We start from the raw sequence: 23,482 nt of genomic DNA on the forward strand, positions 1-23,482 counted from the left end.
GATGCCAGATTGGTGATGTAAGCAAAGTGGCTGGGCAGCTCCGAAGCGCTTAGGAAGAGCACGGGCCCATACGAAACAAACAGCTAATGGCAACCAGGTTGAGGTACCTCAATGGAACCTCACCAGAACATCACCCACGGCTGCTCCCTGCTTTCTGAGAGCCACTTTGTTCACTGTTGAGGTTTCCACAACGTGGTGGGGAATGCTCTGCGTGTGGTTACTCCATTTACCGGATTACCGAATGTCCTCTCCTCACTCACCAAGCCAACACACCCTCAATCCTTAACTTGTTTCTTGAATATTTCAATGTAGAGGGTCTCCAGGATGTCAAGATAACAGTACCTTCTATCAATAAAGTTTCATCTGTCCTTATAAGCATTCTCTCAGGTAATGGGGCAGGTTTTCTCATTCTCAATTTGCTGATGAGGTAACTGAGACAGAAAGGGCAGCCAGCTGCCTGAAGTCACACAGCTAATGAGTGCCAGAGGTGAACCTAGGGCCCTGGTCTCCTGACTCGCAGTACCTTCACGCTGTTTCAAACTGGAAGAGAGCAGGATGCCCTTGCTGCCACTCTGTACCTTGCGACTCCATCAGCTAGACACTCCTCTCAATTTGTTGCTGCTGCTGCAGTCCTGGCTTCCTGCCTACCTGGCACGGGCTGTAAAGTCACAACTCAGAATGTCTATCTCCATCAGTGAGGAAGTGCCTCTGCCAAGGCCTGCTTTTCTGACCCACCTCAGTTCAATCAGGCAAGAACATGCTGATGTCTGTACAGAACAGCATTTTCAATAACGGCACTCGACAGTATTCAAATGTCAACATTACAGTCTTAACCTTGCAAGATCAGATGTTATCCTTTACCTCTAGGCCATAATCACCCACAGAATTTCAATCTTCCCTCCATTATCCAAACACACCCAAATCAGGGAATTTGTACTACGCATGTACACTGAAAATTAGATCATAAAGAGAAGCTCCTTTGTAATTTTTTAAAAGAGAAAAGCTAGGGCCAGCCCGGCGGCGCAGTGGTTAAGTGTCCTGCTTCGGCAGCCTGGGGTTCACCGGTTCGGATCCCAGGTGTGGACATGGCACCGCTTGGCAAGCCATGCTGTGGTAGGCATCCCACATATAAAGTAGAGGAAGATGGACACGGATGTTAGCTCAGGGCCAGTCTTCCTCAGCAAAAAGAGGAGGATTGGCAGCAGATGTTAGCTCAGGGCTAATCTTCCTCAAAAATAAATAAATATAAATTTAAAAAAAATTTTTTTTAAAAAAGAGAAAAGCTAGATTTATGTCCACAGTTAAGACTCTTTCAGAGCTCCAGGAAGATTAAAAGGGATCCAGATTGCATCCATTAAAGACTTGGCCAACCTCCCCACCTAGGGCCTGCTCACAGACCCTTGTCCCGGCTTTGCTCTGGTGAGCAACTCTTGTCAGATCCAGCCTCTGATATATTTTGTTCTCTATCACAAAAGTAAAGTTTGACTTCCCCAGAAAGTATGCCATTCGACCCAGGTCACAATCAGCTGTACAGCAGAACTGCCACAAAGCAGAGTTATACACTGTCAGCTTTCAGACAAGCGGAAAAAAAGCAAATATGTTTTATGGTGTTTACATTAACCTTGTGTCACTTAAGAGCCAGTTCTATGAGGTTCTCTCTCATCCCCGTCAGATATCATGACTATGTTTATTGACTTTATTATAAGAAAGTTCACTTTAGTTCTCTACCCTGGGATGTAAGAGTATGAGAGAGACAGCTGTTGAGCACGAAAGACATAAACAGAATTAGGCCAGTCTGTTCATTCTAAGTGAGGAAATTAACCCCAGCACTATCCCTAATTCTTCCCACCACCTACCACAAATCCCAACTCGAAAACAAGCAAACCAAAATTAAACACAAAAGATCCACATAGAGAAGTGAGCTATCTTTAAATTTAGAAATATCTTCTATTCCAGTGGATATATTTGGTTTTTCCTGCTAAACAACATTATTGCAATTACAGAGCCTGTTAAACAGGTATATCATCTTGCAAAATTACTGACTTAGCAGATTTTGTTTTCTTCTGAAGACGAAACTTTTGAACTTATGTTCCTTTTTAGCAGCATAGCCATAAAGAAAAGTGGGCCCTCCGAGTCAGAGAGCTTTCTATGTAAAGCCTCAGACAAGAAAAGCATCTGAAACTTTCTAAGGTGTTTGTGAATGGACATTTCCAATGGTGAACATCACTCCAAATTTGAGAGATCTACTTTACTTCATTTCCCTGGGCTGGGGGAGGGTGGAATCTAAGGCTTGAGTTAAAGAGGCTGAAGGGATTTAGGAAATTGAAATAGAAAAATATTCCTTCTCTCGCAGACATTTTACTCCCTCTACCCTACCTCCGAAATAAAATAAATCTCCCAAATACTGCATCTGGAAGACTAGAACATTGAGGACATGGCCCAGATTTCCTGAGATTATCGCGATAACGAGTATCCTACCCACTATCCTCGTGAATACATGTCCCCATTTTCAATTTATGAATCAGTGTCACTAAGAAGCTAGAAGGAACAGATTGGAGGGACACCTGGAAAGGGCAGCCGAGATGCACTGGTAGGAGGATGTGGGAGAAGTGAGCACCCAGAAGAGAGAATAAAATCACAAAAAGTTTTCCAAAATATCTGAGACACCTACTCCTCTATGTCCCCACTCTGGGGACATGGGAGGATTTCATTATAGTAACTCTGTTGTGACCAATAATCTTCCTGTGTTTCTAAGAGAGAAAAAGATGGGAAACTAAGACGGAAATTCCATGACATGCTTTGCAGCCTCCTGTTACTTCCAGCTTTTATTTATTTTTTTTGCTGAGGAAGATTTGCCCTGAGCTAACAGCTGTGCCAATCTTTCTCTACTTTTTAGTATGTGGGCCACCACCACAATGGCTGTTAACCCAGCAGTAGGTCCATGCCCAGGAACCGAACCCAGGCCACCAAAGCAGAGCGCGCTGAACTTAACCACTAGGCAACTGGGGCTGGCCCAGCTTTTATCTTTTTAGAGAAAAAGTTTAACTGCTGTATTTGGGTTCTGAAACTACCTGTGTGTGAGAATTGAAGGAAAATATGTCCTTTTACTTCTTTGTTATAGTACGAAGCAGGGAGAGGGGAAACATGTCCTTTTTGGGTGTGTTAAAATTTTTTCAAACTCCAAATATTAACACATCACTCATTTTCTTCACTAATAAATGTAAGCTAAATGACTGGCTGAATAAACGGAAAGACATAATGTTCCAAGTTGGCAAAAGTAAATATTGTAAAGATGGCGATACTACCCAATTAATTTATAGGTCTAATGTGATTTCAATGAAAATTCTTAGGGGGTTTTTCTTAGGATTTGTCACTATTTTTCAAACGTTTATCTGGAAAAATAAACTGGTGAGCATATTTTAGATTCTTTAAAAAAAGACTCAAGAGGGGATTAGGTCTATAAGATATTGACACATTTATGTAAAAATAGGCATATCGTTGTTCTGTGAAACAGAACAGAAAGCCCAGAAGAAGACCCTACAAGACAGAGGAATTTATGATGTGATAAAGAGGATGTTACAATGCAGTGGGGAAGAGAAGATTATTTAATGAATGGTTGGAGAGTAATTGGTCGGCAACGGGGAAAAAAGATCAAGTTAAACGCTTACCTCAGAGCACAGACCAAGATAAACTCCAGATGGATTAGATGGCTAAATAATAAAAATCAAACCATGGAGAGAAAACAACCTAGAAGCAACAGAATCTGTCAAAGCTCTGTCGGAAGGATGACTGTCCAAACTTCAAAGTAATTAATGAAATCACACACAAAATAGAGATCGCAGATTTGGCTGCATACGAAGCATAAAGCTTCTACATGTCTGCCTTCAAATGAAAAAGGAAATCGACAGGCTGCGGAAAATAGTAGCAGCCAAAAGCTAGTATTGTTTTTATCTAAGGAACTCATGAAAACCGGTAAGATCGTCCAAACCCCGACAGAGAAGGGAGCAATGATAACTGCTTGCTGTGCATCAGACACTGTGCTAAGCGCTTCGTGTGAATTATCTCATGTAATCCCCACCCCCTTGCCCCACAGTCTCATGAGGAAGGTATTATTACTGCGTTTTTTTTTTCTTAAACAGGGTAAGTTGGCTACATTTTCAACCTCTAGAAGGGCTCCTGATCTGGGCTTAGCAAGGAAGGGTTTCAGAAGACCGGGATCTCCTTGAAACTATATGTAAACTTATGTGTGTGTACGTATCTGTGCCCATCTCTCCCCGTCCTCTTCCCCATTTACAGTCAAGCTCCACCCCAGGAACGATGCTTTACACTAATTGATAAAGATTAATTTTCAAATCTGAAAGTGGAACCCCCAGAAGATTCTCTTCCTCCAACAGTTACAAGGAAGTTCTAACCAAAGAGGCCCTCACATGCTGCCCAGACCTGCCACAGATTACTACAAGCAGCAGCAAGCTTGGAGGACGTACAGTGGTGGAAAGGGGAAGAAGGCCCAGTGGGCAGCCTGTGGGTCTAACGTCAGAGACCCACAGTCTGGTGACCAGAGAGTGACCCTCATTACAAGGAGGCGTTTGCCTGGAGGGCCAAGGTGCCATCCAAAGGGAGTTTCTCCAGGGACTCCTCCTGATACACATGAGAGTCCTGAAAGACACACAAAATTGGGGCAGGACATAAAAGGGGCACTTTATTAAGCGGAAGATGCGAAAGAACCAATTTCAGCATCTCTCTTTGGGGTGCTCTCTCTTTTGGTGTATTTCTCTTTAGGGTGGTTTCTTCCAAGAAACTATGTTGATGAGGCAGTTAGAACTACTAGGAGCCTCTTCCCCTCTGGGAAAAAGTGGGAACTGAGGGGGGACTCAGTGGGGCGTGGGGGATTGGAAGAGGCTGCCATGGTCTGACTTTGCAGAGCAGGAAGCTTAAGAGTTTGGGGAGCTCTCTTTAATAAAATACAAAAAGACCTTGTGAACACAATGCTGGGCCCCTCGGAGACCTGGGAGGGGGCCTCCGCCAATGAGAGGTCCTGAAGTTTAAGCTTCACTAGCTTCATGGTAAATTCAACCATGCCCAGAGGGCAAAAGAGTGGCTCAGGATTGAGGCAGCTGGCTTCAGTGTGGAAAGTGAACACACTGATATACTGAGGGAGGGTCACACTGACCTCCTCTATCTTCCTAGAGGAAATGAAATATTTTAACCATTGGAAACTTGATAAAACTGTCAAAAGATATCTCCTACACAAATTGGAAAACATAACTTATGGCTCCATTCCTTCTGTACTGGTGTGAATACAACACACACACACACGCACACAATTTTAATTAAGATAAAAAAGAAAAACAGTAATGCTGCTTTGGCAGTGTGTGCCGAGTGTACCCTGACCCTTTGAATTTCTACAAGACCATCATGGCACCTTCTAACTTCCCCCCACATCCATTATTTCCTTATTTCTTCTGATGAAAGAACCCCCTTGGTTCTGCTGGGCACAGAGCCACCCAGCTAGAGGCCACACTTCCCTGTTTTCTCTGCACCTCAGTGTCACCTTGTGACTCAGTTCTGACCTGTGGGATGTGAGCTGAGTGGCAGATGCAACTTTGGGGCAATGTCTCTATAAAGAAAACTGCTTGCCCTGCACCCTCTTTCCCCTGTCCAGTGGGCTGGGGGTTAGCCAGCTTCTATTGTGTGGACAAGGACCACACTTGGGAGATTGTGGAACAACGAGGCAGAGCCAGGCCAGGCTGACCTTATGGAGCAGAGCATCCTGCTGCCCTATATGAATTGCCATCTGAGGAGTGTTAAGCGAGAGAGAAATAAAAGTCCATCTTTGCACCACTGTACTGCTGGGTCTCTTGGTTACGGCGCTCTTACCTCCTCCCCTTAACAATACAACCTCTTTTCGGGCATTTCAGCATCTAAACTCCCTTAGATGGCTACATGGGAAGACCTTGCCTTAAATTTCATTGCACATCATTGGAAGCAGGATTATACTTAGGTTCCTTCAAAAATTCATCTTATATCTCAGTGGCATCATTTTTCCTCAGGCCAGAAAATTCCCCAACCAGGAGACTCTCCTGAAAGCAGGACTGAGCCCACCCTCCCCCTCCTGTAATGACTTGAGTTGTAATACTGCACTTCTGGCAATTAGGCAGTTGCATCTTTAAAGATGATGGGTGTGGACAAGAAAGCTGCAGTGGGCAGGGAGTCAACACCTGGGTGCCTACAAAGGCCAAGTCTTCCAGGCAGAATAGATTTGGATATTATACAAAGGATATTATCTTCTTTGGGGAGATTTCCTGGAAAAATAACATAATTTAATCAGTCTAGAAATACTATATAATAGATATGAGTATTTTCCCAATTCAAAGGCTAAAATAATAACTGACCCACCTTCTATAAACGAATTAATCATTGTTGTTCTTTGGCTGTAACACTAATTGGTGTTAGTGACGATCTCTAGCACTCACCCACAAAATATTTTTTTAGAAACATTTTCTTATGGACTCATAACTGGTCAAGTTATTGTGTTGTATTATCTGACAGAATTACCAGAAGCAACGTTATCCTTACTGCTCTTCTTGGTACCTCATCATGTAGGATATATAATCATATGTATTTTCTATTTCCTTTGGCCAAGGCATAGAGAGCTACCGAGTAGAATGTATTGTTTTAAATTGTTTTCTGAACAAATGATAAGTCACTGACTCCAAACCTAAGCATCCGTCCCAGATCTCACAGAACCATAGGAATTTTTAGTTGGAAAGGACCTTTGCCAAAGATCAGTGGGCTCAATATCCTTGTTTTCAGACAAGCAGATGAGTCCCCAAAACACGAAGGACTGCACAGGGAGCACTCAGCCACCAAAGTCTGCAGGATGAGGACAAGGACCTCTGGTGGAAGTGTGAATTCTAGGCTTTCTCCCCAATCCTAAAGGGTATGCACCCTTAGTGTGTGTAAAAGAGATACAACTTACCCCCGAAATTCACCTCATTTTAAAAGGCAACGAGATAGCCAGCACTGATGGCCCACTGGTTAAAGTTTGGCGCGCTCCGCTTCTGTGGCCTGGGTTCGGTTCCCAGGAGAAGAACCACACCACTCGTCTGTCAGTAGCCATGCTGTGGCAGTGGCTCACATAGAAGAATCAGAAGGACCTACAACTAGGATATAGGACCATGTCCTGGGGCTTTGGGGAGGGGAAAAAAAGCAACGTGAACTATTTTGTAAAGTGAAGAATTCTTTCATATACAAATAACACTGTGCTTTGTTTGTAAAAGTATTTAAAATACCTTTATTGTTGAAGGCAAAATAATACATCTCTTCATTCTTTCATTTAATCATTCCACAAATTTTATGACAAAACAGACCCAGTTCTTGCCCTCATGGAGCTTGAGTTTAGTAAGCAAAGAAAGAAATATGTAACTTACAAACTGTTGTGCATGATAAGTAAGCAAAGTGCAGGGGGCTATGAGAAATGCCAGGGGGTGGCATGGGGGGACTAGTGGACATAAATCAGGGAGGCCGCTCTGAGGAGGTGACACACAGAGGCCTGAGGGATGCACCTGGGAAGCGTGGGGGTAACAGCGTCCAGCACAGGGAATGGGAGCCTCTGCTTTGGGGCCAGTGTGGCCACAGCGAAGTGAGTGAGCACTGAGGCTGGTGGAGTGGGAAAGAACTTTTTACATGTGGAATCCAATTATTCCTATTTTTCTACTTATTATCTGTCTTTCTCCACAAGAAGTATGCTTCGTGAACACAAAGCACCTTGTCTGTCTTGTTCTGTCTGCTCAGTAATATTTAGCGACTGAATGAATAGACAAAACCTTCCAAATCCACCTCTTACATACACATAAGCCCGTCCTTAGGAGCACGGATAGACAGACGGACAGATACCTTTAAAGAAATGGGATTTAAATATATACATTGTCCCCTACTCCTGTTTTCATCATAGCTCTGCTCCTTAGGGGAGGAAGTGGAACCAGGACGTGCAGCCAAGGCCCTTCTGGAGCCCTGCAGAGCCCAGGCTTCCGCTCTCTTCTCTGAGCTGCATAACAAGCCTTTGTGTGTCTACGTAATTTACATAATTTGCTCCCATGGAGGGATATTTAGGGGCTTCACTGTTCCTCATTGTAAATGAAATGGTGATGAACAACCCTGTGCATACATCTTTTTACACATATATGGTTATTTCTTAAGAGTTAAAACTAGAAGCGGGATTGTAGTGTCAAAACACACACATTTTATATTAGGAGACATAGAGCCAAATGGCCCTCAGAGTGGTTGGACTGGTTTACATTGCTAAACGACAGTGTATCTGACAGCCTTTCCCTCAACTTTAACCAACATGGAGTTCAGTCAATCTCCTAAAACTTTGGCAAATAGGTGAAAATGAGATGCCATTGTTGGTTTTACGCGAACACATCTGATTGTTAATGCAGCCTGAACATCCTGTAACGTATGTATTGTCGGAAACGCTAACTGACTTCCTTCCTTCCCACCCTGCCTTCCTTCCTTTCTTTCTTTTTTGGTAAACGAAGTGTTTAAGTCCTTTGCCTTAAATCAGGAATACCATCTGTGTGGTCCCTGGACCAGCAGCATCAGCAGCATCTGGGTATTAGAAAGGCAAATCCTAGAGCCCCACCCCAGCCCTACTGGATCAGACCCGCTGGGGTGGGCCCAGCCACCTGCGTGCCCTCCAGGTGAAGCCGATACAGGATTGCGCTAAAGTCCCTTCAATCAGTGTGTTTTCAGTCACACCATGGACCCTCACTCTCTATACAGGAAATGTGTCTCTAAGCTCCACACTACAGACAAAAAGCTTTTTGATCAACAGCAAGTTCAATATTTCCTCCTTAAAATGGTATTTATGGGCTGAATATCAGTTACTATTTCCTTTCATCCAAAACATTCTGAATTACCTCAGCAAAACTCATGAGTCCACAGCATCACCAACAGCTAACTTGCAACAGCTGAATTACAGCTGCAAGAGGGACTCCCGATTCTTGTCTGCCTAACCTCATTCCCCCTTCTTCCAGCAATAATCTCTATTTTCTTTGAGGCACCCTCCCCCCACCAGGGTTGTGGTTTGGATAGCTCCTGATGCAGGGGCGGGAAAGTGACTCAGGCCTGACTAGACAGCACACCCCACCACAAACCCCATCCCCCACCCCCACACTTGGTTCAGCAAAGAGCACATGACCCAAGCCCATCCAACTTACGCCTCCTGACAACCTCTCCAAACTTTTTCACCACTACCCTCCTATTTCCTGTATCAAATCTGGGCCCCTTCAGCAGGATTCCGAGGAAAATTCAGCATCCTCAGGGAGGGAGTCACTCGAAAAGCTGCCTGCTGGAGCCACCCATTGGAGAAATGACCTCTACATAGTAATGGCAGTCACCAGGGCACAGGCTGAGTGTGTTTGGGTGATATCAGTGGACAGTACAAACAGAAATGTGACTCTGCGCTGGGATTAGCCAACATGATGGGCATTCTCATTAGTCAGTTGCCTCTTGGTTCAATAATCCCTTTATTTAAGACACTTGGTAAACCTCAAGTAATGACGGCTGGCAGACACATTTCCCAGGCCGGCGGGTGCCAGGAAAGGATACACCGAGATTGTGTGGCAACATTCTTCAGCTTCATTCCAAGGCTCCTGGCAGATCTGTTTGGTAAAAAGTGGCCTCAGATATTCCCAGAATCCTCCCTCCCTCGCCAACACCATCAAGGGTCAAATTTAAAGAAATGCCCTAACTCTCAGAGATGTGAAGGTGCCCTTGTGCTGGAGTCTCTCTTTTCTCCCTTTAGATGTTGAGGGTTTTTTTCTTAAATAAGATATTCAGAATCGCTTTACCTTCAGCATCCACACTCTAATTAAATTCACTCATTCAAAAACATCTGCCGAGTGGCTCCAGCAGGGGCAAGGCTCTCCGAGGCAACGACTGATCGTCTCTGCACTCGACGTGCAGGGAGGCACGTTAGAGAGAGCACAACGCAAGGAACTGACCGGGTTCACCCAGCCCGAGCCTCCCAGTGAGGAACGAGGAGGAAAGCGCAAGTATGACCAAAAAAGGCAGCGACAAGATTCCGCTTCCATAGAGGGCTTTCAGACCTGCGAAGGGAGAAGGGGCGGGGGAGGGCGGGGGGAGGACGCGAGCGAGAACCGGAGGGCGCCGTGCTACTGGCTGCAGAGCAGAAACGTGAACCGCTCCCCTCCAGCCCTCCTCGAGATGATTCCGAAGGCAGGAACGCGGCGGCTCCTGGGGAGATATTTTCATGCTGATTAACAATGCAGCATCGAAAATCCTCTCCGCTTTGGAAAGAAGGTGAGAAACCTGGGAGCTGCGGCTGTCAGCCAGAGCATTCACGCTCTGTGCAAGGCAGCCCTGGACGCGCTCTTCGGCTCAGCAGAGGAAACCAGTCTGCTGGCATCTCGGTGGGGAAACTGTCACGGCGCGTGAGGAAGGATTTGTGGGAAACTCAGGGCGGGCAACACAGGTGCACACTCGTTCACACTCACACACAGAGTCACAAACACAGTGACCCCCCCCAAACACACACACCCATCACACACACTGTCACACAGACACACCATCCCCACACATACATACATACACCTCCCACACACAGCCACACGCACACACAGTCACAAGCACTTTAGTCCCAACATCAGACCCTCCCTAGCCCCACTGACCATTCATACAGGGGTATGGAATCAATCAAACAAGACAGACAATTACAGAGGTATAAAAATAGCTTTTACCTTAAAGAACAAGACCATCAACTGAGAAAGGGCTGCCAAATGAGAAAGACAAGGAGAAATTAAAAAGTGTAGGCCTAGGGCAACAAAAACCGAGAAAAAGAGATGTTGGAAGAGCCAGTCGAGTAAGTATTGGGATTGTGTGGGTTTTGGTCTCTGGGAACTCTCCTCAGGAGCTGGGATAACCCACTGCTGTTAATGAAGGATTGGCATTGTTTCTCTCTATGAAGAAAGCCTTGGTCTGCTGTACAGCTACCAGCCGGGAGCTACAGCAGCCACCAGAGGGCACCAGAAAGTTCTGCCACACACTGAATCAACAAATTCGTTTTGAAGAGAATTTCTTCAAAATTCTTCAAGATTTCTATTTCTATAAATATAAAAAGCCACAACGAGCACCCTCTGCATCTAACACAGGGTGTTTATGCTGCAATTCAACCAACGAACACCAATGAACAACAGGAAGGCAGGGGAAGAGTTCCGACCTGTCGGAAGCCGCTAGTTACGATCTGAAGCATGCTATTAGGAGGAGTGAAGAGAAATAACACCCATGACAGGAGGACCCTGGCCAGCAAAAGGAAATGGAAGGATCAAAAATTCAGTTTCGTCCTCCCTCATTCCCTAATCTATTTTCTTTTCTCCTACATGTACTGTAAATTAGTATCAGACGACCTTCTCATTTTACCCCAGTAAAGGCGATGACTGAAGAAACAGTCTTGCTCACCCTCAGTCAGGCCGACCTCCGCCAAAAACCAAGGGGCTGGTAGCTGGCGCCCCCTGGTGGGAGGACTGGAGAATAGCACCTTCCCCCTGGCAAGGAGCAGCAGGGTGGTAGCAGACGGGGAGGAGGCCGACTCTAGACTACAGGACCTCTGTCTCTCTTCCTCCCGCTCTTGTCAGCCACTCCTGAAGTCTGGGCACATTTCTTCTAATCTCGTCCTCAAGAAAATCTGCCTGGGACTGGCCCCGTGGCCGACTGGTTAAGTTCGCGCGCTCCGCTGCAGGCGGCCCGGTGTTTCATTGGTTCAAATCCTGGGCACGGACATGGCACTGCTCATCAAACCGCGCTGAGGCGGTGTCCCACATGCCACAACTAGAAGGACCCACAACGAAGAATATACAACTATGTACCGGGGGGCTTTGGGGAGAAAAAGGAAAAAAAATAAAATCTTAAAAAAAAAATTTATTCTAGAAAAAAAAAAGAAAATCTGCCAACCTCCACTTCAGATGTCAACTGTAAAGATGGCCCATGCTATTCAGAACTTGACTTGTGTTCTCAAATGTCACCACTACGGGCCACTGGACATTCATTAGGAACCACAGGTTCACACATGGTGAAACCAGTGAATACATTACATAGGTTTGAAAGGCAAACCAAGGAACCAGGGAGGGGACAGAGACAAGAAGACCCTATCAGACTCGGAAAAATGCTTAGGAGGTGATGCCTAGCAGGTAAAATGCCAGGCATCTTCCCACCATTATATCTTGTCCAAGCCTTCCTAGTTTTGTTTTCTCAAACCACTATTTAAGAACAATTTTGATGTAGCCATAGAAACATAACATTTTGCAGTTGTTAGGAAAGCAAGACGCACAGCAAAGAAACCCAGGAGAGGCATTCTCTCAGCTCTGTGTAAATGCAATACAGTAGACAAGTATTTATCTACAGAATGGGCTGGACAATGTTTCCTCATTTACTTTCCTGAAACTATGTTATCAGTAGGGAAAGAGCCATAAAAACTTATTTTCTAGCAGATAAACAGAAGCCTCTGCTGGTTAATGAGTTGCCAACGTGGCAAACCCCCTCTGGAAATGACTGGCAATCTTGTTGCCTCTGCTTCAGCCAGGTTCACTAGACCTGAATCCCAGCTCCACCATTAACTAGCTCTGTGGCCTCAGCTTCTCAACTTTTCCAGGTCTCAGTTTATTCATCTGAAAAATGGAGATAATAATATCTCTTTCATAGGGTCCATGAAAAGATTAAATTGGATAATGCGTAGGCTTCAGGATCTCGGACACTCCTAACTTTTGTATATTGTCTATATGTGTATTTTCATTTGGAGAAAGCCTATAAAAGTTTTACATTGTCAAAGGGATCTGTGACCCAAAGAAGTTTTAAGAGCTAATGCTCTAAAGCAAAGCATTTCGGCAAGACTCCTGGGAGCTCTCTGCCTTACCAGTGACATGCCACGCTGTCAGGCTTTTATGGGGACACACAGCACAAGACAGATGATGGTTATATTAGAACCAGAACTATCCCGCTTTCAGAAAATAGCCATGACTTTCAAGTTTCCATGTGATGCCCCTAAATTTAAGCAAGACAAATATAATTTCATTTGCTACAACTGTTATTAATAATAGTTGCAGCAGACATACCAAAGGATTGGTCAAGGTGAAACTGTACTATGTACAGGCAAGAAAACCCAATTACATCCAAAGTATCCTTAACAGTAAGAATTCTGAGAATGAAGAAATGTCAAAGTGAAGAAGTCTCTCTCCCCAAGGTTACCGAGTCTCCAGGGGTAGAAAAGCTGGGAAAGGAAGAGGAGAGAACAGTGGTTTACCATTTGCCACTCCTTATATAAATCTGCAAGGACTTGATGTCATATGCCTGTGAAAAATAAAGTCTAGACTGTCCAAGAAACATGTAAGCGTGACAAAGCACACAGACGACCCGAGAGCGTCCAAAGGCATCACTGTCTCCATGCAGGAAGCTACACTGTTGAAAAGGAAATCTTCACATGGACTGCAGACTGACCTTGGTCGCTGCAAAATCTATGAGAAAAGCTCCATTATGAATATTCTTTTTTTCCCAGCTCTGCACATTCCCTTCCAGTCACAAGGTCACCTCCACTTGTCTGAGTCCCTGGCAGATGCCCTGCCCCCAGTATTATAAATGAATACTCAGATCTTAAACATTTAGAAATTCTTTTCTCTGGTCACGTAAATTCCTACATAAGTAACAAATAATATTCAGTGCCTGAACATAAGAAGGCAGTCAATTAATGTTTGTTGAATGAATGAGAATGGAAAGAGATAAACCATCAAGTGTTAGAAGGAAAGAGAGGTTATAATGCTGAATTTTAAAAATGGTATTACAAATCTGTGAGAAAAGAAATGATTATTTAATACTTAATACTAGTGCGGGAGTTAACTTGTTAGCTATTTTGAAAAAAAAAGTTAGAGTCCTATCTTACACTAGTGAGTCTAGAAATTTCAAATAGAGTAAATAGTTTACTATAAAGAAAAGGAAGTCATAAAACAACTAGAAGAGAAAAGTTATCTCATCTTGCAATAGGGAAGAGCTTACTAAGCATAAAGGCAGAGGAAGAAACCCCAAAAGAAAACACGATAGGTTTATTTATATTAAAAAGTAACATGATTACTAAATGTACTAATGTGGAATTCCGGATGGGATTCTGGAATAGAAAAAGGATATCAGATAAGAACTAAGGAAATATGAATAAAGTATTGACTTTAGTTAATAATAATATATGAACGATGGTTTCCTTCATTGTAACAAATGTGCTATACTAATCTAAGATGTTAATAATAGGGGAAACTGCTTGTGGAGTCTACGGGAACTCTCGGTATATCTGCTGAAATTTTCTGTAAATCTAACACTGTTCTAAAATACAAGCTTAATTAAAAAATACTTCTCCCTCAAAATAGAACAACAAAATAAAGGTAGACAAAGGTTAATAGATTTGTATAACACAAATGGCTAGGCATATAAGTCTCTGGATTCAGGCTGTCTAGGTTTAAATTTCAATTTTGTCACTCATTTGCTGTGAGACAGTGGGCAAGCTACTTAATTTCTCTGTGCCCCTTTCCTCATGTGTAAAATGGGAATTTAAAGCTGTACCTACCTGATAGGGTTATTCTGAGAATCATTTGAGGTAATGCATGTAAGACATGAACATCTTCCTAGCACATGGTAAGTGCTCCATAGATGTTAGCTGGCCTCACAAATAAATACAGAAGAATTAACACTGAAGTATGAAATTGGTGAAGAGAAGTAAATTAAAAATTAAGGAATTACAATTGGCTAATATGGAAAAAAGTTCACTCACTGATAATGGATAACAAAATTAAAACAAGATTATATATATATTTTTTGCCAGTTCTTACCAAACTGGCAAAGATTTAAAATGGCAGTCCCCAGCACTGGGAAGGATACTTTGAGCATATAGAGAGGATGCTATACTGCTGGGGGGAGTATAATTTGGTACTACTTTTGGGGGAATAATTTGACAACATATAGTAATATATTACAAAATACAACCTTTAGAATGTTCACATTCTTGGACTCTAATTAAACTTCTAGGAATATATCCTAACTTTTTTTTTTTTTAAAAGATTTTATTTTTCCTTTTTCTCCCCAAAGACCCCCGGTTCATAGTTGTGTATTTTTAGTTGTGGGTCCCTCTAGTTGTGGCATGTGGGATGCCGCCCTCAACGTGGTCTGACGAGCGGTGCCATGTCTGTGCCCAGGATCCGAACCGGCGAAACCCTGGGCCAGCGAAGCAGAGTGTGCGAACTTAACCAGTCGGCCACGGGGCCAGCCCCTATCCTAACTTATTAATCAGAGATGCATAAAGAATTATAAGAATATTTATTAACTGTGTTATTTATATGAGCAAAAACCGTAACCAACCTAAATGTTAACCATTTAGGAAAAAGTTAAATAAATTAGGGTGCATGTAGACAATGTACCATTTCAGTATAACGATACAAAGCCATGTTTATGTTAAGCGAAAAAAAGACTGCAAAACATATATACTAACCCTATTTTTGAAAAATATATTTACTGGAAAAAAGATTGTAATAAAATGTACTGACACATTAACAGTCATTTTTGGGTGATGATATGATGAGTGGTTTATTTCCTTTAGAGGTTTTTGGGTTTTCTAAATTTTCATATATTTTTTAACATACTTTATGATTATAAAAGGCATATATGTTTGTTATGAAAAATCTGGAAAATGAGAAAAATGAAAACATTTATACATGCTACTGAATCGCTAATACAGAAAAATGAAGACAAGTTCGGGGGCTGAAGAGGGGGAATCCAGCCCCTGGACGTGCTGCCTGGGTGGGCAGTGTGGGGCTGGGGAGGATCACAGGAAGCTGTGGCGTCCCCCACCCTTCAGCTGAGCCCCTCTGCGAGAACACTGCTCCCCAGCTCAGTCCAGGGCTGCCACAGTGGCTTGGCCAACTCCTCAGCTGAAAACCTTGATCTATGGCTTCTGGAATTAGGTCTAAACTCCCTCATGGCCACAGAGACCTCTCCACCCAGCCCTCATCCAGCTCTCCAGACCCACTGCTTCCCAACCCCGCAGTCCACTCCACATCCACCCTGCCCCAAAGCCTCACCACCGCCCAGATACGACAGGCCCCTGACACCGCCAGGCCACGCTGCGTAAGTTTTCCCTTCTCCTGGACTGCCCTCCCTTGACCCCCCTTGCCTGAGAACTCACTCATCCTTCAAGACTCCTTCAAGGGTCAGACGAGCGTCTCTCGGGACCTCTGATCCTCACAGTGACCTCTGGGATCCCGCCCACATCTGGTCCTCTCCGGATACTCAGTGCCCACAGCAGGTTCTCAGCAAATATCTTGGGGTGAAAAGTGTGGCTGGAGGAAGGTAAAGGGGAGGGCGGGGAAGGAGAATTCCTGGGGCAGCCTACTGCCACCTGAAGGCAGTCTAGCATTCTCCATGCAAGAATTCTCTATTCTTGACTGTCATCAGCCAAGAAGAAAAAACCAGAGAGAGAGCAAAAACAAACAAAAACCCAAACACGCATCCACACACACAAACTCAAGAAACTCCAAACAGCCAAAACAATCTTAAAAAAGAACAAGGTTGAAGGACTCATACTTCCTGATTTCAAAACGTACTACAAAGCTACAGTAATCAAAACAACGTGGTACTAGCATGAGGACAGACATATAGATCAATGGAACAAAACAGAGAGCCAAGAAATAAAACCTCACATATATGGTCAAGTGATTTTCCACAAGGGTGCTAAAACCATTCAATGGGGAAAGGATATTCCTTCAACAAATGCTGCCAGGAAAAGTGGATCCACATGCAAAAGAACAAAGGAATCCTTACCTTACACCATATGTAAAACGTAACTCAAAATGGATCAAAGACCTAAACTTAAGAGCTAAAACTATAAAACTCTTAGAATAAGACATAGGGGGAAATATACACAACACTGGATTTGGCAATGATTTCTTAGATACAGCACCAAAAGCACAGGCAACAAAAGAAAAAATGATAAATTTGACTTCATCAAAATTAAAAACTTTTGTGCATCAAAGGACACTATCAACACAGGAAAAAGGCAATCCACAGAATAGGAGTAAATATTTACAATATATTTGTAATATACTGTATTATATATAAATATATAAATATATTTACAAATATTTACTCCCTGATAAGGGATTAATATCCAGAATATATAAAGAACGCCTGTAACTCAACAACAACAAAACAACCTAATTCAACAGTGGGCAAAGGACTTGAAGAGACATTTCTCCAAAGAAGATATACAAACAGCCAAAAAGCACATGAAAAGATTATCAACATCATTGATAATTAGGGAAATGTAAGTCAAAACCAAATGAAATATCACTTCATACCCATTTGGATAGCTTTTTTCTTTTGGCCAGGAAGATTGGCCCTGAACTAACATCTGTTGCCAATCTTCCTGTTTTTGCTTGAGGAAGATTGTTGCTGAGCTAACATCTGTGCCAGTCTTCCTCTATTTTGTATGTGAGATGCTGCCACAGCATGGCTTGACGAGCAGTGCTAGGTCCACACCCAGGATCCTAACCCAAGAATTCTGGGCTGCCAAAGTGGAGCACGCGAACTTAACCACTATGCCCACCCCTGGATAGCTATTAATTAAAAACACATAGAAAATAACAAGTGCTCATAAGGATGTGGAGAAACTGGAACTCTCATGCATTGCTGGTGGGAATATAAAATGGTGAAGTGCTATGGGAAACATTTTGCTGGTTCCTCAAAAAGTTAAACATAGAATTACCACATGATCCACCAATTCCACTCCTAGGTATATACCCAAAAGAACTGACAGCAGGGACTCAAACAGATACTTGCACACCAACATTCACGGCGGAATTACTCACAATAGCCAAAAGATGGAGGCAACCCAGTGTCCATCAGCAGACGAGTGGATAAACAGAATGTGGTATATACACACAATGGAATATTACTCAGCTATTAAAAGGAATGAACGTCTGATACACGCTACAACATGGATGAATCTCGAAGGCATTGTGCTAAGTAAGCCAGACACAAAAGGACAAATATTGTAAGATTCCACTTATATGAGGGACCCAGAATAGGCAAATAGAGATGGCAAGTAGAATGAAGGTCGCCAGGTGCTAGGAGAGAGGAGAATGGGGAGTTATTGTCTAATGGGTGCAGAGCCTCTGTGTGGGACGATGAAAACGTTCTGGAAATGGATAGTTGTGATGGTTACACAACATTTGAATGTACTTAATGCCACTAAATTGTACACTTAAAATGATGAAAATGGTGAATTTTATTTATGTATATTTTAACATAATTTTAAAAAGGAAAAAACAGCCCACCCCACGATAGCCAGAGAGAGTGTCCTCAGAAGACAGCCCACCATGTTCCACGGCCATTTGGACGCCACACTCCATTTCCTGATCCCGGGTCAACAAATTCATGTGCCCTGCAGCCCACCCTGGCTACTAACCAACTCAGGTGTTAGATAATCCACTTCACTAGCTCAGGACACCAGCAACTGTGCCCTTCCTTTATTTATCTTTTCCCTTTTCTTGTCTTGATTTTTAACACTGAAACATGTACCAGCTGGGAGAAGCTGTGGGGTGGAGGTGGGGGTGAGGCGCCACTGGCCACTGAAGCTAAAAGAGGGAAGAAATTGTGGAGCAAAACGACACCTGAATCCTCTTCGAGTTTCCACCGTTGATAGAGCTGATCTTACCTCGGAATGATGCGCAGAGAGGGATTTTCCTTCCTGTATTAACTCTTTTCACTATTTCAACCACAGCTAGAAGTTGTGATATCTAAACTCAACATATCCACACAGATATTCCCTTCTCATGCCATTCAAACCATTTCCTTTGGGGCTGGCTTGCCTGGAGATGGGGCCAGCCAGTACCCCCTAAGAATCATATACTTCCACATCTGTCAAGTCCCTCCTCCAAGTTAAATACTATAATTCTTTTAACTTTTCCTCATATAGCTGGCCTTTCTGGCTCCTTTCCACCAACTTTCTCTCAATTTCTCTTAACTGTACATGAAAACATTTTACATGGACCTTTAAAAAATTTCTATAGCAAATGTCGACTTAAATGTTTTGTTTTGTTTTTTCCGAGGAAGATCAGCCCTGAGCTAACATCTGCCAATACTCCTCTTTTTGCTGAGGAAGACTGGCCCTGAGCTAACATCCGTGCCCATCTTCCTCTGCTTTATATGTGGGACGCCTACCGCAGGATGGCTTGCCACATGGTGCCATGTCCGCACCCGGGATCCGAACCAGCAAACCCCTGGCCATGAAATGTTCCCACTTAACTGCTGCGCCACCAGGCCGGCCCAACTTAAATGTTTTTAATGACAACAATAATTGTGTGGTGAGGAGGTAGTGATCAGTATTTTGAATTTGAAAGCAATGGGTTTCAGAAATATTGTTCCCTACGTTTATTTATTTTGAACCATGCTTTCTTGTGTCTAAAACTTCAAAGCCAGCACCTCCCTCCTCACGTCGGGGGCATCTATCCCACAGTGACTTGCCCATCCAGGGGCACTTCGGCCCGAGTGGAACTGACTATGCAGCTCACTAGACTATCGGAGAACCTGCACTGAATTCACTGCACGGCAAAAACGCTCAGGACCTCAGAAACTCCTCCTGACTTTGCCACCAACCTATTCCACGATGATATATTCCAAACGCAAACAAAGATTGGTCTAGAAATTTAGTAAGAATTGACAACAGGTGCATATCCTGCATTCCAGGCAGACAAGCCCAACAAGCCGTGCATGAATGAGTGACACACCATATTCCCTAAAGCATACCAGGCTCTGCTCTATGTCATGCCTCAAATCTCTCCACAAATTACTTACTACTCTTAGAACACCGACCCTGGCCACATGGCTGAAAATAATCAACTATGGAATCAGTGATTTCAAATATTTCACCAAACTACCATATCCCCAAACACATGTCCATCCTCTTGAGAGCCCATCTTTCTGGAAAATGGAAATGAACTGAGGAAAAAATTAACTTGAAAAAGCTATTGCCTGGCTTCTTCTCTAAGAGGCCTTGTTGAATTACCACACAAGTCAACCTCCCCTTCGGAAGAGACCCTGCCTTGCTCGTAAATATACATCCCAAAGAACCTAGCATGGCGTCCGGGTTATCGGTACATATACACCTAAGTGCATCAACACTGACTCGGGTAGTGAGCACTCATTAAGAACCAAGCCTTGCACTAATTGTATTTGCCACTTCATAAAGCCGGTATGACTACTATTGCCATTTTAAAGATGCTGAATCTTGCCCAACGGAAGAGTTAAATGATTATTTTCCAAAGCTTCCTGAACTAAGCCAGCAAGCCATCTAGCTGGAATTCCAACCCAGATCTCCTCACTCCACAGCTTCTGTTCCTTCTCACCACACTGTGCAGCCTCCCTGAACAAATGAAGGGAAATTTCCCCTCCCTCTTACCAATGCCAGCTCATCCGTTTCCCTGGGCGTGGGGAAGGGAGACAGTTATAATTTTCAATAATAATGAGTTTTACCTTAAAATCGGACATTGCTTTTCATATACATCCAGACTTGTTTCTATTTCACAATACAGCTTTGGTAAGAGAAATTCATCTGGTTAATTTTAGCACTTGATTAAACGATTCTGAAATATAACTGTGAACATTCTGAAATATAATTTCTCCCTTGAGACAAATGCCAGTAGAAAAGCATTACTTGTGTGATTTTCATGTATTTATTTATTTTTTAACAAAGGAACAATAGATTTCGAAAACGCAGCAGCCTGAGTAGGAGAACTTCCTTGAGGTCACTGTTATCCACGACAGCCATATGTCCGGGAGGAAATGTGCAGCCGGGTGACATTAACAATGAATCCCCCACTCTCTTATACCCTGGAGAGACTTGTGACTTGCACATCTGAACAAGGCAGGACTTGGATAAAAAGCATACTTTCTGCTTTTTGTGTATACTACAGGCATGGAATTGCATATTCCTAAAGAGTCTGTCACCTGGCACGTGCCACGTGGTTTGTAGGGCTGACTCATCAAGCAGAACCAGCACACTCTGAAGAGGCCAACAATCCCAATACTGCCCACATGCGTTTACCTGTTTCTTAATGTATTCACTTTAGGACAGGCCATCCCTGGGCTGTATTCCCAGGTGAAGACCAAGCATGGGCTTTTATCTTCATCATTTTTAGGCAAGCTTTGCTAAACACATAAGGTACATGCAGAACCTCATTGGACAGAGATCCTCTATCTATTGCCAAGCCATTGAATAATCGAATTAGGAATCCAGCGCCTCACCCTCACAACTGATCCTACAGAGAAGGCACCGAGTCCAATTCGTCAGATGCCTTCAGTGAACGAGTCCAATATTGTCTTCCACGTTACACAAGAAAACCAGCCGCACATTCACAAAGATTAAATAGTCAACTTTACCCTTGGCTTAAACAACGTATTGCTCAGAGAGAAAACTATCACTTGCTTCCTATATACATGACCCTGTGTCACCCAGAACTGCCTATGAAGCGAACACGGTTTTCACTCCCTTTTCACAAGCAAGGAGACAGACACAGAGTGGTTATGGAACAGATTAAAGATCCCCAGCCATCCCGCAACACAGCCTAGAATAACACCCAGGGCTATGTGACCCCCAAACTCTTCCTCTCAGTGTTTTAGTGCCTCTCACATTTTCTTTTTAGAAAGTTAAATCAACTTTGGCAATTTCCTCTTCTTAAGTGTTAAACCTTGCTGAGTCAGACTTCTCCCTTGTTCAGGAGGAACTAAAGAAAGAAATGGGGTGTGTTCCGCCAGTTGACATAGAAGTTGGATTGTTTCTGGCACAGTCCAAACTCTCCTGTGGGAGCAGCTGCAGCAGGAACTCCGGAGTCAGACAACCTGGGGCCACCATCTTCTAGCTGTGTGACCTTGGGCAAGACACTTAATCTCTCTGTTTCAGTTTGCTCACCAGTAAAATGAGGGCAAGAGAAACTAACGCCGCGTTCTTGGAGATTAAGTAACACACCAAGTATTCAGAACAGTGTTTTGCACATTTTAGGTACTCAGTAATTCTCAGCTATTATGATGAATAAGCTGCCTGAACTAAGTTTAGATTAGTGATCACATGTAAACACCAAGAGGCACGACTAACACGTCTATCGTTTGGATATTGGCGAAGGTACTTTTTCTCGAAAAGATGATCAAAAGCCCTCCCATGGCCCAGGCTGCCCGTATCCGATGGCTAACAGTACCTTTTTCAAACTAAATACCTTCGGCATGGGCTGAGTTAAAACAGAGTATTGATTCTTGGACATTACCTCACCTCAAAGACACACACACACTAAAAGATTTTAAACTAAACGCTTAAAGATTGTTTGGTTTCTCAAATAAACAATTCTCAACGAATCCTCTCTCTGGCAAGGACGGCTATCTTTCAAACCGTGCAACTTGCTCTAAATCACGTTCTCTAAAAATGCCCCTTCGCAGCCTGCATTTCAGTACTTGGTGTCCCCAGTTGTGGCTGTCCCAGAACAAAAGCCTGATTGCTTCTGCGACAATACAGCCCTTTCTCTGAGATCACCCTGAAGCCCTCAGAACAAACAAGAGAGGGAGTTCTCGTGAGCAGCAAGCACTGCATCGAAATTCCCGGACCCTGAAGGCCAACTCGAGCTGAGTTATCTTTGAGACTGGAGTCCCTTTCTAACATCTACTCCTCCCCGCCGACAGCTTTGTCTCGCGAATGTTTCAGAGCCCTTGAGGACACGTGTGTTTTCCTGCCTGGAGAAGTTCGGAAAAACTCGAGGTCCCCTTCTCCCACTCGCGCCGCGTGAACAGGCGCCGGACAGCAGCCCCGCCTGGGCGCGATCTTGTCGCGATGGGGTCGTGGCCAGGAGCCACCAGGGCCCAGCAGGGCGAGGCTCGGAGGGGGACGTCCCACCAGGCCAACCCCGGAGCCCCTGTGCCCCGCGGGGCGGGCGCGAGCCCCACCTTCCCAGCCCTGGGGATAGGCACCATGCGCTACCACTCCCGGCTGGCTCGCAACCCCCCAAACGCGGCCCCGGGGAGGGCTCTGGGACTCACGCGGTCTCTCGGGGTCTCGGGGGCCTCTCCCCGGCCGGCTCCCGGGCCCTCGGGGTCTGAGAGTGGGAGCCTCCCATGCTCCGAGCTCGGCGCCCCGGTCGCGGCCGCCCGTGCTCCGCGGCGCGCCGGCTCGCCCCGGACCCTGCGCGGGGAGGGCGCGGGCGGAGGAGGAAGGGTGGGGCCGAGGGGTGGGCGGGGGCGCTGGGGAGCCCGGCCTCGGGGTCCCAGCCGCCGCGAAGGCCGGCGAGAGGACGGTGCTGGCGACGCGGCCAACTTCTCCGCCAATTGCAGGGCTCCGCCTGCGCCGCGGCCCGGGACACCCGCCCGGGGACACCGCCAGGAGATGCTGCGCGCT

The 23,482-nt window shown here is 44.5% G+C and overlaps 1 protein-coding gene across 25 annotated transcripts in view; it reads right to left on the reverse strand.

Annotated features, from left to right (window-relative positions):
* Positions 1-23,482, reverse strand: part of TACC1 (transforming acidic coiled-coil containing protein 1) — a 120,258-nt gene that overhangs the window by 67,665 nt on the left and 29,111 nt on the right. For 2 of the 25 annotated variants that reach the window (XM_044762365.2, XM_070500119.1), the window contains exon 1: positions 23,128-23,456. The exons of 16 other annotated variants lie outside the window; for them this stretch is intronic. Coding sequence is in view for 3 of the 9 variants with exons in the window: in XM_044762341.2 (XP_044618276.2) it covers positions 23,128-23,204 (77 nt within the window). In the remaining 6 variants the exon portion in view is untranslated. Of the gene's footprint in view, positions 1-23,127; positions 23,461-23,482 lie in introns of those variants that run through there. 7 more of the 25 variants (XM_070500118.1, XM_044762349.2, XM_070500135.1 and 4 more) reach the window with 7 other exon arrangements.

This window comes from Equus asinus, chromosome 27 (assembly GCF_041296235.1).
Source record: "Equus asinus isolate D_3611 breed Donkey chromosome 27, EquAss-T2T_v2, whole genome shotgun sequence".
NCBI lineage: Eukaryota > Metazoa > Chordata > Mammalia > Perissodactyla > Equidae > Equus > Equus asinus.